The sequence below is a fragment of the Marmota marmota genome, unplaced genomic scaffold (assembly GCF_001458135.2).
Source record: "Marmota marmota marmota unplaced genomic scaffold, marMar, whole genome shotgun sequence".
In the NCBI taxonomy this organism is placed as follows: Eukaryota; Metazoa; Chordata; class Mammalia; order Rodentia; family Sciuridae; genus Marmota; species Marmota marmota.
In genome coordinates, this window is record NW_025999842.1 from 28,887,349 (window position 1) to 28,905,208 (window position 17,860).

General features: G+C 33.8%; 1 protein-coding gene across 4 annotated transcripts in view; it reads left to right on the plus strand.

Moving 5' to 3' along the window:
- Positions 1-17,860, plus strand: part of Fig4 (FIG4 phosphoinositide 5-phosphatase) — a 108,592-nt gene that overhangs the window by 10,305 nt on the left and 80,427 nt on the right. For 3 of the 4 annotated variants that reach the window (XM_015500098.2, XM_015500113.2, XM_048787622.1), the window contains exons 3-6: positions 1,373-1,496; positions 7,539-7,695; positions 12,797-12,847; positions 15,627-15,775. In XM_015500098.2, coding sequence (XP_015355584.1) covers positions 1,373-1,496; positions 7,539-7,695; positions 12,797-12,847; positions 15,627-15,775 — 481 coding nt within the window. Of the gene's footprint in view, positions 1-287; positions 407-1,372; positions 1,497-7,538; positions 7,696-12,796; positions 12,848-15,626; positions 15,776-17,860 lie in introns of all 4 variants that reach the window. The other variant, XM_015500106.1, reaches the window with a different exon arrangement.

A 17,860-nucleotide genomic window follows, 5' to 3' on the forward strand; every position in this document is an offset into this window, starting at 1 on the left:
TCCCTCACTCTTGGTCCTGTCCCTGATGCCAATCCAATAATGAAGACACGGATTTGAGAAAAAGGAAAGAGAAGGTTTATTGCTTCTTACAAAGGAGAAACATAGGGGACTCCTGTCCCAAAGGTAGTGATTCTGCCCATCAGGCACAGGAGGCTTTTATAGAAGGTGTCCCTTATTTGCTGATGCTGGCTTCAACCATGTGATCCTCTTGTCTCAGCCTGGGATTACAGGACATTTGGCTCTCTTTCCTTCTTTAAATGATGGTGCCACCACATGATATGAGACAGGATTGGAGAATTGGAACTTTTTTTCCTGGATGGCTGTCAAATCTGCAGTAGGACACATCTGTCCATCCTGCAGTAGAAGATCTCTAAATGTTCTTCAAGGAAAAGATGGAATAAAAGAAGTGAGTTTCAGAGACTCTTACCATGAGATCAAAACTCTCTTTCTTCCACTCTTTTTTCTTCTGGGTAATGAAAACCCAAAGTTTAAATAAATAATAATAAACAATACAAACAGAAATTTGAAAAAAAAAGTCACCTCCAGGACCTCTTCTGATGACTTGCTATACACTGAAGATATATCTGCTCTTATCCAGATATTAAGTTATCCAGAGTCAGGAATACAGAGGCTTAATTCAGGTGGCACAAAAACCTGAAGCTGTTAGTTAAAAGTGAAATACATGTTAAATAGTTAATTTTTAGCTTTACAAATGAAAGAATTTAACTTACCTTTTGTGTTAAAGTTCCTATCTATGAATATTTCTCAATACATGTGGAGTCCTGGTTTTGCAAACATATTACTAGCTGAAATTTAGAATTCACTTTCATTAAACGCTTTATGAAACTATTCTCTGTTATAATAATTTTGGATAAGTTCTTTATTACGAATTCCTGGGAATCCATTCCCCTCCCCATCTGTTTGGGAGTTTTGATTAATGGTTCTTGGCTTTATTTGGTGGTGGGACTAATTGGGGGACACTTTGTAGGCCTTCTCATAAAAATGCACATGTATTTAAAAATTTTCATTTAGTTTTAAGGGATTTGCCTTCTTATTGAAATATGTCTGTGAATCTCTTAAATCTCTGCATCTCTGGATCAGATACAATTTTAACATTTTTTAGTGTAGCAATGTGATCCAATAATTTAATTTTATAATTAGAAATTAATTTAATATTAATTAGCAATTACTTTAGCACTAATTGCTAATGTTAAAGAACTTGTTGGCTTTAAAAATTGTAGCTTAGTCATACATTACTATATAGTTGTTTATGAAATAGCTAGCAATTCATGTAGACAACTTAATTTTCAGGGGTAAATAAATAATCTACAGAGTAAGCACAACCTTACAGATTATATATGCTTATTTTCAGCATGTATATACTCAACAAGAAGTACGGGAACTTCTTGGCCGCTTGGATCTAGGAAATAGAACAAAGATGGGACAGAAAGGATCCTCTGGGTTATTTCGAGCCGTCTCAGCTTTTGGTGTTGTTGGTAAGAAATGTGCCTTCCTCTTCCTTTTTTTTTTTTCCACCCTCACATACACTACTTGAAGAGAGTTTATAAGGCTGTTTAGCTTTATAGTCATAACCCATCACCTGTGTTTGTTTAAAACTTCATTGTCCATCCATCATATATCAAATATCATTTGTATAGAATCTGATTATGTGCTTAGCAGAGCTTAGTTTTATCCAGGAGACATACAAATATGGAAGTGTTTTTGGGTCTGTCTGGCTCATTGTGGAATGAAAAAGTAAAAATTAGCATGGACTATAAACATCAGTGTCCTGCTTTTCAGAGCTGGAATAACAGATACATTAACTTTAAAATTAACAGAAATTTCTTTTAAAGACAGGCTGCAGTGATAAAGTATCATAACCCCCTTTAGATAATAACTGCTTTCTTACCGAGAAGCTTTCTTTATACTCACAGACCATCAGAAACTTTGCTGTTTGAAATTATAAGGTAAAACATTCCACTGTAACCTGGATAATCTAATTCACTCTGATGCAGACAAGTGGGTTGAATTTACAACTCAGGTGCAGACTTCAGATAAGGGGTCACTGGACATAATACTCTATGATATGCTAACTCTGTTTTATTCAAGTAAACAGGACCCTGGATCTACTTCATAGTCCAGAGTCGATATTACTCTCTGTAAATACAGACTGCTTTGGTTTGAGTCTTTTAATTAAATTTGCTTTAATATTAAATTTTGACACCCTTTACCTTAGTGAGAAACTCTGCAGTTCCTTCATTGTGGTGGGTCAGTAAACCTGTTCTTACTGTACTATGGGTTTGTGTCTGATTGGGGTAGGACATAGGATCAAAATAAATGTATATGAAGCCATTCCAAGATTATAATTAAAAACCAAGGTGTATAAATTCACTTGTATTGCAGATTTCATAAGAAGTAGATTGCTTGGTCCTGGAATGGCCAGGAAAGATTTTTTGGAGTAGATGAGACTCAAGCTGAACCCTGAAGTGGAATAAGAAAGATATGGATAGAAGTAGGGAAGTGAGGAGGGATTCCAGCAAGAGTGACAGCAGAGGTGCAGAAATGAAGATGCTCATCGGAGCTGGAATGTTGGGGGGTAGTCAGATGAGACCAGATTATTCCGAGCCATGTGAATAATACATTTGTGAAATGATTAGAACGGTTGTCTTCCATTCTAAAGCCAAAATGTTTTCTCTTCTAACTTTTAGCATGCTTTATTTGTGGACATTCTCATTGGAATATGGCACAATCTATAGGAATCTAGAGCAGTTGCTTCTCAACTCTTTGTAGTAAAGGACCAGCCTAGATTTCATAGAATATATGAGAAATTAGTGTAAATTAGAAATTAATATATGAGAAATTGAAAAAATAGCTATGCTAGATAGAAGATTCTTGGTTGACAAGTTTTCTTTTAGTGCTTGGGATGTGGCATCATCCTACCTTCTGACCTCTACTGACAAGCTTATTTGAGTTTCCCTAGAAGTGATTTCAGGCAAGGGCCCCTGAGACCCAGGATTCTTGACTTGTCAAGTCAGGACAGAGCCTCCACTCTGTAAGTAGGGACTGGGTAGAAGAAAGGACCATAGACCTCAGCCATACTTGCCTACAGTGGAGCTTCTGCCACACAGAGCTAAGCGGAAGAGAAGTGCTGGTGGCCTTTCTCTCTTGAGCAGAAACTGTGGTCTAGACTGGGAACTGGGAAGAGAGGAAGGAGCCTTGTCCTCTTGGCTGTGCCTGCCTGAAGTGAATTGCCTGTTATTGGGAGAGGGTGTATAAGCAGACCATGATTCAAATACCACAGACTTGCTGTTCTTACCAAGACTTAGTAGGTTCTCTTGAATAAATATTTCTCCATTTGCTTTATACCCTTAGGAAATTTCTGGAAACTTTCTGTGTTTTACTAATTTTCACCAGTATGGTTGTTTCCTTGGGGAAGGATTCTCCTAAGCTCCTCACAGTGCTATTTCAGAAGTGAAACCTTCCTCCCCCCCACCAAGAAAGTTAGTTTTAACTCCAAAAACAAAGTATTGGGAGCCATTTTTTTTTTAAACAAACTACTGTGCTGAGAACTAAATGCTACCAAATATTAATGCATATGGATCTCTCTTTAATCACTGATATAGAACATATACATTTTAATGATTTGACATAAAATATAACTTTATTTTTCAACTCTCTAATACAGATTGAGCATCCTTAAACCCAAAATCCAAAATCCAAAGTGCTCCAAAATCTGAAACTTTTTGAGAGCTAACAGAACACTCAGGTGGAAAATTCCACACCATAAAACTTCATTTTATGCACAAAATTATCAATAATATTATCTAAAATTGTTTTTCAACTATGTGTTTAAGACATGTGTGAAATGAATATATAAATGAATTTCATGTTCAGACTATGGTCCCATTGCCAAGATATCTCAAAACTCAAATTTTCCAAAATCTAAAAAAATCCAAGTTCCAAAGCATTTTGAATAAGGAATACTCACTTGTATTCATAAAAAGCTGAACCATTCCACCATTATGTATAATTATAATGCACTAATAAAATATTTTTAAAAAATCGCTGTGTAACAAAAAATTTAAGAAAGCTTAACTATTACTAAAGAAAATGGCTTTATGGCTTCTTGTGTTTTATAAATACTCAGGAGTCAGGTTGGCAGGAGAAAGGTTTATTCAAAACAAGTTTTAAGGAAGATAGTGCAGAATTTTTTGTCTTAAATCTCCATCTTTAGGGAATTTAAGAGCATGAGAAGATTTTAGAAGAGAAGGTAGATTAGGATAAAAGGCAGGAAATACACATATGCAGATTTAGTTATCCAGAGATCATGTCAGTCTTAATTTCCTTAGCATCTGTCCTCAGCATGAGGAATTTTTTTTTTATTCTTAGTGTGAGGAAGTACAGGATGCAGAAAAACAGGTTACCAGGAAGTTACCCTTAATTTCAGAGGGAATCTGTTTTATAACTATCAGAAATGATGTTTATAGATTTCATGAAGGATATGTAACTTACTGGACTCATTGTTTTTCTACCCAACCTCTTCACTTTTCGGGGAATTGTTACTATCTCCCTCTGCCCAATCTAAATCACCTAGTTCTTATATAAAATGGCTTACAGAGCATTGTGACTTTGTTCATTGGCCATAGTTCATTTTGGCCCAGGGCTAGGCACTTAACCCAAATTAGGTCAACCCTAGTCCTTTCCTAGGAATTCTGGAATTGAATTTAGTCAAAGAGTCAGTTTCTTTCCAGTGAAGCTTTTGGTTGAAAAGCTTAAATTTGTCAGTAGCGGTTTTCCACCATATGATTTAGAGAAGTAGAAGAGTCTGGTCTGTGGAGAGAGACAGAGGAATGGGATCAGTGTTCAGAGGCACTTCTTGACTGTTTTCTGTCACTTAGTCACATATTTGCCCATGTGTGTCATGAATCACTTCAGTATCTTTAATATAAATTCCTTTTTAAATTTGAGTTGGCTGAAGTTGAGTTTTACCACTCATAATCAACAGTCTGTGAAATCCCAAAATATGTTTCTAAAAACATTTATTGGTAATTATTTTTTTAAAGAAGGGGAAGGAGATTCCTTGAGAAGAATCCAGAAAGGTATCTCATCAAGATTAACATTATACATTAGCACAGAACTGGAAGGTTCTGAGAATTTATGTGGGTTTTTTGGTTTGTTCATCTTTGAGCCCAATATTTCCCAAATTTATTTGCTCACATCTACTTTTCTCTCCCTGGAACCTACTAACTAGTATTTCCTGGAGAACACATTAGAGGAAATGCTCTGTAGATACTACTCATATTGTACCTTTAAATGAAATTAGACCCCCATGCATCTGTGTGCCTTGTCTGCATTCTTTTAGTGAATTGGCTTTGACATATGAAATATATCCTCGACACTGCTGGAGAATACTCCTAAGGTTATTGCCTTTATCACATACCTTATTATGACGATTCACTGTAGAATTATCTCCCAGTTCTCAGAACTAGGATAGTTTCTTCAAGAAACTGATTTGGTTTTTAACTTTGGTCACTGTGTATAGTATAATTTTATGTGTATTCCTTTATATTATCTGTTAGAAAATGCAGAGGAAAATGTGAATTCATAGAGCCTTAAGATATATTCTGTCATATTACTTTTATTCTTGGCTTCATTTTACTATTTTTTAATGTTTTTCTTTACTATAATTTCCTCCTTAATATTTATCACTCTTGTGAGTATGTGTGTGAGTAAAATTGTGGCAAAACCCTTATAAAATGTACCATCTTAGTCATTTTTAAGTTTACAGTTCAGCAGTGGTAATGAGGCAGAAAAGTAGACAACTCATAGGTAGATAGGACAAGGCCCTCAGAGAAGAGAAGGAGAGAATGAGACCTTGCCATCCTACAAGGAGACAGCAGGCCTGGAGAACATCTTGTTGCTGCCCCTGACAGCTTCAACCACAATGACTCCTCCTTAGCTAGAATATCCTGTCATTGCCCCAGACATCTTGAACCCAATGACCCTTCCATGGATACCCCAACCCCTATCCTTAATAACAGATAACCACAAAATCTGCCTCTACCCCAAGTACTTCCTTTTGCACCAACAAACCCTATCCCCACTTTTGTGCTAATTAAGGCCTAGAAATTAGTTTCCTTGAGATTGAAGAAGACAAAATAGATTTGATTGGACCATTTCAGAATCCTGTACCCCACCAATCACTTACAGGGACAGACCAAGCTCATAAAAACTCCCAGACAACAGACACCTATTGGCATCCTTCTCTTGGGATCCCTCTGTCTTTGGGAGCTCCTCCTTTTGCTTTGCTCTTACCCTGTGTTCATGGATTTCATTCTACAAATTTATAAGACAGAGAACCCACCATCCATGCCCTTTGTTACAGTAATGATCCAGTGACACTTCTGATCCAGTGACAATAGAAATGGAACTGGGCCTAAGAGCATGAACACATAGGCAAAGCCTTAACTGGGGATGGTTTACCTCAAGGAGAAGAGAGACAACACTGAGAACAGAGAGAATAGGCTATTTCCCAAATAAGGGACAAGTCTTTTATCAGGTTACTCAGTTCTGGTTTTACAAGTGGCTCCTGAAAAAGTCTTTATCACATGAGGGGGCAATCTCCATTTGTCTTATGAGATGTTTATCTACCAGACCTGAGATCCTGGATGGGTGATTGCTCCTGCTTGCATGTGTAGGGAGCAGTCTCATCTTTTTGTTTTTGGTACCAGGGATTATTGAACCCAGGGCGCTTTACCACTGAACCACATCCTCAGCCTTTTTTTCTCCCTCAGCTTAGGGCCTTGCTAAATTGCTGAGGCTGGTTTTGAACTTTTGATCCTCCTGCCTCAGCTTCCTGAGCCTGCCGGGATTACAGGCATGCACCAATGTGCCCGGCAGGCTGTCTCATCTTGAGGTTATCTGCCTGGAAAGTGTAGGGCAATGAATAAAAAAAGCTTGAAGTTGGCAGTTGAATGTCCCTGCAAATCTTGAAAATACCTTAGTCACTCATATCATGGTGTACTCAAAGGGGAACAAGACAGGTTAGGTAAATTTGAGCTAATAAACCTCATATCACCAGTTTTTAGACAGACATTCTGTGAGTAACATGCCTATATGCAGAAGGCCTTGGCAATGTATCTGCAATCTGTTCCTTTGGTGTGTCTTATCTAGTAGCTCTAATACCTTATTGTGTAACACATCTCTAGAACTTTTCATCTATGCAGAATTGAAAGTTTATATCCATTGAACAACTCCCTTTAATCTTGTGTATAGCTTTGCTTAAGGCATCTCAATCCTGTTTGTAATGAGATTAAAGGAATTAATGAATTAAGTAAAATTGTTTACATTAATATTTTTAAGTGAGATAAATGACTGTAAGGTTATTTCTAGATATAGTTCTAAGATAACCAAACAAATTTATGGCTTTAAATGAGATAGAAAATGTGTTAAAAAGTCTTTGGCCTCTTAAATATGTATCTAAAAAACCTTACTATATTTACAAAACATTCTATTTCTTTTTCTTTTTTGTTGTACAGGTTTTGTCAGGTTTTTAGAAGGCTATTATATTGTGTTGATAACTAAAAGGAGGAAGATGGCAGATATTGGTGGTCATGCAATATATAAGATCGAAGATACAAATATGATCTATATACCCAATGATTCTGTACGGATTACTCACCCTGATGAAGCTAGGTATGTACTAGTGGTAGCAACTTATTATTTTTTTTTTTTTAATGAGGCAGGCCAATTAGAAAACAAAATAGAATCAAAAGATTCCAAATGCTATATATAAAGGTCAAATGTTGGCTCACAACTTTTGTTCCAGGCTGTGAAGGCTCCATTATAATAATTGATTCAGACAAGGACACAATGGTTATTATTTGCAAATAGGAAAAGGTAATTTGTATAATTAAAAAGAACAGACATACTTAACCAAATGATCAAACTTAGCATCGCCAATAATGAGATAAAACTAGCATTATTTGCTTCTTATTGTGAAGCAATGGGAAAGACACAGATTACAGTTTTTTTTTCTTTTTTTTTATTTGCTGAAAAAATTTCACTTGAATCTAAGCATGATGAAATGAGACAAATTCATATTGTATGAATTTTTTTCAAGACCACTGGCCTGGACTCTGAAAATATCAAAGTCATCAAAGACAGAAAAAAAACCCCAAAATTTTAGATGCAGCATGTGAATGTCAATTAGATCCTTGGTTGAAATGTACATGTACATGCGCACACATACACAGGGCTACAGAGGACTTTCTGAGGACAGATTTTGGAGCATTTCAGATTTCAAATTTTCATATTAGGGATATGCAATCAAATGGTTTTGAAAAATAAAATGTGCTTGTGTATTTAAAGAGAGAGGGCTCTAACCGTGAATTCAGAAAAGGGGCTGGTGTTCATTGTACTATTTTCTCTCCAATTTATTTATTTTTTTGTAGATCTGACATTTTTCCAAAGTTTTGGGAAAAATTATTGAAGCCTTGGGAAAGTAGAGGAAATTGATAGATTTAAAGTTATAAAGTTTCAATTCATTTAATATTGTAAGTGTTAAAATGAAACAAAGGTATATTTATGTTTTAGTATAGTAATAGTTTAGATTTAAATTATGCTGTGTACTTTTCATAGTGTTGTTTTGATACACAAACCAAAATTAAAGGTGGTGTGGCTCTTTTGCTTGAAACTTTGTTAGATTAAGGTTTCCTGGATTCTTGTGATGTCTTTGTTATGATTTAAAAGTGGTGTCTGTTAAAAAATAATTTGTTGCAGATGAGGATAGGAACAGTTCAACAGATAGATAAAGTAGATCTTTGTCTTGCACTAACTGAAAAATTATATCACATATATCTAATAGACTGGAATTGTATATTAATTAAAAGTGAATTAAATAGGCTATTGCACATGAATCAAGGGATGGGAAAGAGTTGAAGAGGTTTATATAATTAATAAATGCCATCTTTATGATTCTTTAGCCAAAAATAGTCAAACAAATTGTTTGGTTCTATGTAGAAATTTTACTATCTTTAATTTTTTTTTTTTTTTAGAGAGAGAGAGAGAGAGAGATTTTTTTTTTTAATATTTATTTTTTAGTTTTTGGCGGACACAACATCTTTGTTTTGTATGTGGTGCTGAGGATCAAACCCGGGCCACACGCATGCCAGGCGAGCGCGCTACCACTTGAGCCACATTCCCAGTCCTAGAAATTTTACTATCTTTAAAGAGTAAAAATATCTTATTGTTTTATCCAAAATAAAATACAATTATATTAATACCTCACTATAAGTGGAACAAAGTAATATTATTTGATAAACAAAATGTTTAACACACTTACAAAACTGTATAATCCAATAATGCATTTAAGTACAAATATTTGGTAAAATATTAGTAAATTCTTACCACTTTAAAATATTTCTAGGAAAAATTATGATCATTTTAATATTTACAGGAAATAGAGAGTAAAATTTTAAAAGCATTGCCTTTAATTAAATAAGGAACAATAGAGATCTACCATTATAACTAATAGCCCTAGCCAATTCAATAAGACTAGAAAAATAAGGTATAAAGCTTAAAAAGGAGGGGCTGGGGTTGTAGCTCAGCAGTAGAGCACTTGCCTACCATGTGTGAGGCACTGGGTTCGATTCTTAGTACCACATAAAAGTAAATAAATAAAATAAAGGTCCATTGACAACTTAAATAATATTTTTAAAAAAGCTTAAAAAGAAGGCACATTATTATTATGTAGACATGATGTAGCATATTTTCTACTTGAAAAATATAAGAATATCTACAAGCTCTCAGAACTAATGAAAAGGTGATTGAAAAAAAATATCAGCATGTAAGAACCAGTTTCTATACACTGGCATTATCCAACTAGAAAATTTAATAATGACCCCATTCACAACAGCACCCAGACACATAAGCCACCTGGAAATAAACACAACAGAAGCTACACAAAACCTTATGGAGAAATTTAAATCATTACTAAAATATATTTAAAATCCCTAAATAATTGGAAAGATGTCCCTTTGTTCATGGATGAGAAGACAATGTCATAAAAATTGGTTTTCTCCAAAATTAATTCATAAATTTAATGTAACTAATCAAATTCCAGAGGATTTTTTAAAAATTTAAATATCAAAATTATTTTAATTTTCATATAGAAAAGCAAATGTTTAAGTATAGTTTCGATAATAATTCTAAAATAGAAAAACAAGAAGAAATAAACCTAACCAAACAGCAAGACTTGTAGTAATGAAGATAATCAGTAAGTATAATTAAGATAACCAGATAGTAATATGCTTGGTATTGGAGAAGGAACTAACAATGATTGATAAACAGAGTCGAAAAAGTCTAGAAAAGATTCACTTTATGTGGGAAAATGGCATATGAGAAGAGTGAGCACAACAAATCATTGGGGAAAAGTTATGCTAAATGGTGCTGGTTTTAAATTTGGACAAAAATAAATTAGATTCTAATCTCTGACAGTACTCAAGAGGCAATTCCAGAAGTTCAAAGATGATTTTAAGGGAGAAAAAAAAAAAGTATTTTTATGATCCTAACAGGGAGGAGGATTTCACAAATAAAATTTTAAAAAAGCACAAACTATAAAAAATGACATATTTGGTGCTTTTTATATTAAAACAATATTATAATCCAGACAGATTTTGGGAGATAAGCTGAAGTCTGAAAGTCTAATAAAGATTAGTATGTAGACTATCTGAAGAATTTTTACAAATTAGTGAGAAGATGATAACCTAACTGAGAAATGGTTAAACGTTAGCTAACAAAAGAGATGCTGAACCTTGCTAGTAATTTGGGAACTGTAAATTTAAAAAGGTACCATTTCATTCTCACTATATTGGGAATAATTAAAATATCTGTTGTTGTCAAATGTTAGCAGAGACAAGGGAAATGAATTTATGCTATGAGTAATGTGAATATCAGCAAGTTATAAAGTGATATTAATTTGGCCCCTTAGGAAGACAATTTGACATGTTCTAATAAAACTGAAAATGTGCATTATGTATATGCCAGTAGTTCTGCTTCTATATATGTGCCCTAGAGAAACTCATACAAGTATATAGAAAAGTGGTATGTTCTTGGCAGCATTGTATCTTGTAGTGGGAAACTAGAAAGAACCTAACAGTCTATCAGTCAAGGAATGGATAAATAAAATGTGGCATGTATTATATGATGAAGTAGCAAACATCAGTTTAAGTGAACATATTAAATCCTTAGCTTTTAACATAGTTACTTTAAAAATTGAGTGGGAAAAAAGGGTTTCAGAAGAATATACAAAGTTTGAAATGATTTGGGCAAATGTATTCAACATAGTATAATGCTACATGTCACTTAGAAAAATTTTATTTATTTATTTATTCTTTTTAGTTATACATGACAGTAGAATGTATTTTGACATACCATACATACATGGAACATAATTTCCCATTCTTATGGTTGTACATAATGTGGAGTTACACTGTTCGTGCATTCATATATGAACATAGGAAAATTATGTTCCATTCATTCTACTGTCTTTCCCATTCCCATCCCCGAATCTGCTGTGCCTCCTCCAATCTAGTGAACCTCTATCCCCACCACCCCCATTGTGGGTCAGCATCCACATATCAGAGAGAACATTAGGCCTTTGGTTTTTTGGGATTGGCTTATTTCATTTAGCAGGATAGCCTCCAGTTTCATCCATTTACTGGCTAATGCCATAATTTCATTCTTATTTATGGCTAATATTCTATTGTGTATATATACCACATTTTCTTTATCCATTCATCTATTGAAGAGCATCTGGTTTGGTTCTATAGCTGAGCTATTGTGAATTGAGCTGCTATGAACATTGAGCTACATGTAATTTTAAAGGTGTCTGTAATGGGGTAGAAGTAATGGCACACTAGGACAGAAGGGTTCATTCATGTCAGTAACAGAAAAGTGGTAGCCTTTAGAGAGAGAGAACAGGACTGAATAAACAAAGGGGATTTTTAACTCTTTAAAGTATGTTTTAATTATTTTGTTTTTAAAAAGTTGAAGTGAATATAAAAACGTGAATATTTGTTTCTCTTGAGTGAAAGGCAGGTGGATATTCTATAATTTTTTCTTCAGTTTAAAAACTTTCCAACTTAGCCAGGTATGACATGCCTCCAATTCCAGGGACTCAGGAGGCTGTGGCAGGAGGATTATAAATTCAAGTCCAGTTTCAGCAATTTAGTGAGACCCTGTCTCAAAATTAAAAAATAAATAAAAATTTAAAAAAAAAGGGCTGGGTATATAGTTTAGTGGTAAGGCTCTCCTGGGTTCAGTCCCCAGTACCAACAAAACAAAATAATTTTCCAATTTAAAATTATGATGATGCACAAATATTTGATTTTTGTTATACTCTTCTCTCCATCCTCAAAGTATTTACAAAACCACACTGTAAAAGTGAAAACAGTTATTTACTGCTATCTTGCCATCAGTCGAAATGCCCCACACATGTAGGTGTATGATTTTGCCTCTGACAGGCATAATCAGTGACGAGGAACGAACTATGAAGTTAAGAGTCTTTTAGGGATGATCAGCAGATTTAGAGCTGCTTCTGATGAAATCTCTATTCAGGAATGGCTTGAATTACTCAGTTTAATGAGTGTTTTACTAATATAAATATATATAAGCGTATGTTATATATGTTATAAGTGTATATAAGCATATATAAGCATATATAAGCATATATATAAGTTTGTATCATCTGAATGTTTTTCCAGAATGTTTTTACATGCTTTGATTTTTTTTTAAGGTATCTACGAATATTTCAAAATGTGGACCTATCCAGCAATTTTTACTTTAGGTAAGTTGTAACTTAGTTTTGTCTCTATTAACAATCACTTAAAGTTTTACATTATTTTCCAGGGGGTATAAATAAAGTGAGAGCACACAGTAGCACTTCTACATTAAAAAAAAAAAACAACAAATTATTTTATTTAAAAGCATTTAAATGTAGTTATTTCTTTTAAAAATCTGATATTTGAAAATTCATACTGGGAAGTGATATTGACCAAAATATATTGTTATATTGTGTGCATATCCAAATATGTAACAATCAATCCCACCATTATGTACTATACCAATAAAATTGGAAAACAGAAAATTCAAATGGATAAACTAAAGGGTAGTCTCACTATAAAGGTTATTTTTTTTTAGATAGGACTTGATGTGTTTTAAGGAAATATTTTTGTTTTGCAGTTTTGAATTAGAAACATGAACTCTGCATTCAGCCAGCGAGTTGTAACAGTGTCACAGTTCAATTTTCACTGAATAATCTGGCAAAATTAGGTGCAAATAAATTAAAAATAGGACAACTATCGCAATACTGACATATTGCTGGTGCCATCTCAGATTAATAATTTTCCTGGAGAGAAATTAAGTATATATGAAAATACCTCCTAAGAAAAATATATTAGGAGGGAGAATATGAATCCCCATTAGTAAAGAGACATTTTAGGACATATATTTATGGTAGCCTAACAAGCAAACCAACCAATCCAGGGATAGTCTGAATATCAATAATTAAAGAACAGGCAAGTAAATTATGGTATAGCATTATGATAAAGTGTTACACCACCACTGATGTGACCAATATGTAGATCTAGTAGAAAGAATTATTGTGATAGATGGAAGATTCTGTCTGCTATAATATCCAAATTAAAAAATAGAACACAAAATAGCATGTGCTAATAAGAACCTCAGTCATGAGAACTGAAAGAGAACCTAGCACATTTGTTTTTTTTTTTTAATTTTTTATTGTTGGTTGTTCAAAACNATCTAGGTTGGTTCCACAGTCTTGCTATTGTGAATTATGCTGCTATGAACATCGATGTAGCAGTGTCCCTGTAGCATGCTCTTTTTAGGTCTACCTAGCACATTTGTAGCTGTTGGTATTATATACTGACAGGGTAATTTGCATTTTTTAGACATTTATTTTTAATTAATAGATTAATCACTTGTTTATGAAATAAAAACATGTCTACTATGTATACTGTTTGATGTCTTCATTTATGTAAAATTGAAATTTGTTTTAATAATCACAGAGTGAAGGGCTCCTAATGAAATAATTTTCACTTTCGTAAATATTTGTTTTGTTTTGTTTTCTAATGCTGGGGATGGAACCCAGGGCTTCACATGTGCAAGGCAGTGTTCCACTGCTGACTCATACCTCCATCCCCATAAATATTTATTGAATGTATATTTTCCTTGTATTTTATCATTTTCTTTTTAGTCTTTATTGCCTGATATTATGTTTATAATGTCTGAATTATTACTGAAATTCAGTGATACTATTAAAAATGATCTTCTGCTTCATATTTCTCGGTTTGTCTTCATTAAGTCTTTCCAAAAGTAAAAATAATGAAGATTAAAGTTTTTGTGCCTCATCCATAGTCTTTTAAGAAGGGTATACTATATCCTTAAGATTCAGCTAGAATAAAGCAATTATTTAAAATAGGAAGAACTGATTGTTAAATGTCAGAAACCAACTTCTTTTTTTTTTTGAGAGAGAGAGAGAGAGAGAGAGAGAGAGAGAGAGCGAGCATTTTTTAATATTTATTTTTTAGTTTTTGGTGGACACAACATCTTTATTTTATTTTTATGTGGTGCTCAGGATCGAACCCAGCGTCCGCACATGCCAGGAGAGCGTGTTACCGCTTGAGCTACATCCCCAGCCCCCTAGCTTCTTAATATAGCTTTTATCTCTTTAAGATTGTCTACTATAAAATGAATGGAACCATCAAGAAAATGTAGTAAAGTTGAATTTCATAGATGAAACTGAAATCAGTTTCAATTAAATTATGTAAATAAATTTAAAAAGAAATAATAAGGTGTTTGATTCTCCAGTCAGAATTGTAATCATCTTAAAATATTACTAAAATATTTTAAAAACAAATTGTGTTAACCTGAAGTATTCAAGATACCTTTTGAAATTCTGTGCCAAAAATATATGCTAGAGATACTCATAAGATTATTAATTATGTGAAATCAGAACTGTAACAGGTTTCTTTTGGCCTAAAGTCCAAATTTTATTTGCATAGACTTTTATAATTTTTATAAGGTTTTACTCTCCTTAAACATGTTTCACTGTAATGGCTTATCTTATATGCTTATTCTTGTTTTTTTATTTAGTCATTATACTACCAATAATAATTAATATAATCATTTTGGCTCATGTGTAAACTAGTGTTCACAACCATGTACCATTGTAGTGGATATTGTAATAACTTCAGGATCCCATCCAAATACATATGAAAATGTGACCCCTATGCATAAGACCATGAATGTACATTGATTTCAGCATGAAGCAATAAATGCACATTGTGCAAATCAATGAATATAAGTTACTCACAATGTGTTATTTATTTTTACTCATGCAGATATCTTAAGTCATGCCGTGAGTTTTTGAATTTCCAATCATGTTCATATTTTGCTATTTTACAGCGCTTATTTGAACAGCATTGCTTCTAAGTTGAAATAACAGGTGCTAAGTAATTTAGTTCACAGATTTTAATTCCATATGGGAGCAAGATCATGAAACGTGCTTTGCTTTTGTAATTCTCAAGTTAAAATTCTCTTCTCAGTTACAGCTATGATTTGTCTCACTCACTTCAGTATAATCTTACTGTCTTGCGAATGCCCCTGGAGATGTTAAAATCAGAAACAACCCAGAGTCGCCAGGAGAGTTTTGATATCTTTGAAGATGAAGGATTAATTACACAAGGTGGAAGCGGTAGGTGCTTTTCAGCATATTTAATGTATGTTAATGTGGCATCCATGAAATGGCATCTCATTAAATTTATTCACATTCCTCTCATATTTCTCCATCCCTCAGTGCTCTTTATCTTTACATGGGGTTGTTTTAGATTCATGAACTTGACCAATTCATTTTTATAGAGATCTTTAATCACCATGTGATTTTGTTTGTAGGCCAGCCAGAAAATTGTATGCTGACATTTTCTAGCCATTATTCATGCACTTTTTTTTCTTTGTACCAGGGATTGCACCCAAGGATTTTATTCACTGAGCCACATTCACAGCCCTTTTTATTGTTTATTTTGAGGCAGGGTCTTGCTAAGTTACTTAGGGCTTCACTAAGTTGCTGAGGCTGGCTTTGAACTTCTGATCCTCTTGCCTCAGATTCCCAAGGCTGTGACATTACAGGCATGTCTCAACATGTCCGGCTATTCATGCACTTTAAAAAAATTTTTTTTAATTTGTTTTAATTAGTTATACATGACTGTGGAATGCATTTATGCACTTTCATACATATCATACATAGATGGGATATGATTTCTCATTTTTCTGAGTGTACATGTTGCAGAATCATATTGGTCATGTAGTCACATATATACATAGAGTAATAATGTTTGTTCATTCTACTATCTTTCCATCCCACATCTCTTCCCTTTTCCTCCCATTACTTCCCTCTACCTAATCTAAGGTAATGCTATTCTTCCCTAGTGCCCCTGCCAGCCTTATTTTGAATTAGCGTCCGCATATTAGAGAAAACATTCGGCCTTTGGTTTTGTGTTATTGGCTTATTTCGCTTAGCATGATATTCTCCAACTCCAACCATTTACTGGCAAATGCCATAATTTCACTCTTCTTTAAAGCTGAGTAATATACCATTGAGTATATATACCACATTTTCTTTATCCACTCATCTATTGAGGGACATCTAAGTTGGTTCCATAGTTTAGCTATTGTGAATTGAGCTGCTATAAACATTGATGTGGCTGCGTCACTATAGTATGCTGATTTTAAGTCCTTTGGGTATAAATTAAGGAGTGGAATAGCTGGGTCAAATGATGATTCCATTCCCAATTTTCTGAGGAATCTCCATACTGTTTTCCATAGTGGTTGCACCAATTTGCAGTTCCACCAGCAATGTGTGAGTGTACCTTTTTCATCACATCCTCACCACCATTTATTGTTGCCTGTATTCTTGATGACTGCCATTCTGACAGGAATGAGATGAAATCTTAGAGTAGTTTTGATTTTCATTTCTCTAATTGCTAGAGATGTTGAACACTTTTTCATATATTTATTGATCAGTTGTATTTCTTCTTCTGTGAAGTATCTGTTCAGTTCCTTAGCCCATTTATTGATTGGGTTTTTTTTTTTTTGGTCTTAAGTTGTTGAGTTCTTTATATATCCTAGAGATTAATGCTTTATCAGAGGTGCATGTGGTAAAGATTTTCTCTCAATCTATATGCTCTCTTCTCATGTTATTGTTTCCTTTGTTGAGAAGAAGCTTTTTAATTTGAATCCATCCTATTTATTGATTCTTGATTTTACTTTTTGTGCTTTAGGAGTCTTATTCAGGAAGTCAGATCCTAGGCTGACATGGTAAAGATTTGGGCCTGTTTTGGTGCCAATACCATGTCGTTTTTGTTACTGTAGCTCTGTAGTATAGTTTAAGGTCTGGTATTCATGCACTTTTTATTGGTCTAGACTTTTTGTAAAGTATAAATGGAAAAAATTTTTTGTTAATATCAGAGAGTATAGTCCATCTTATTTTCCATCATAAAGACTAATGCAACATTGTTTTTTTTTTGGGGGGGGACAATAGGTTGCCTAGAAATTTACATATAATATCTCTAAGCCTCATAAAAATTACTTGATAAATATGAATGATGTAGTGGATTAGTTACTTGTTGTTGCTATAACAAATTACAACTTAGTATAACACACATTTATTATCTTACAGAAGTCAGTTTTCCCAAATGGGTCTCGTTGAAATAAGTTTGGTGTATCAGCAGGGCTGCATTTCTTTCTGGGGGATCTAGAGGAAAACCAGTTTTCTTGCCCTTTC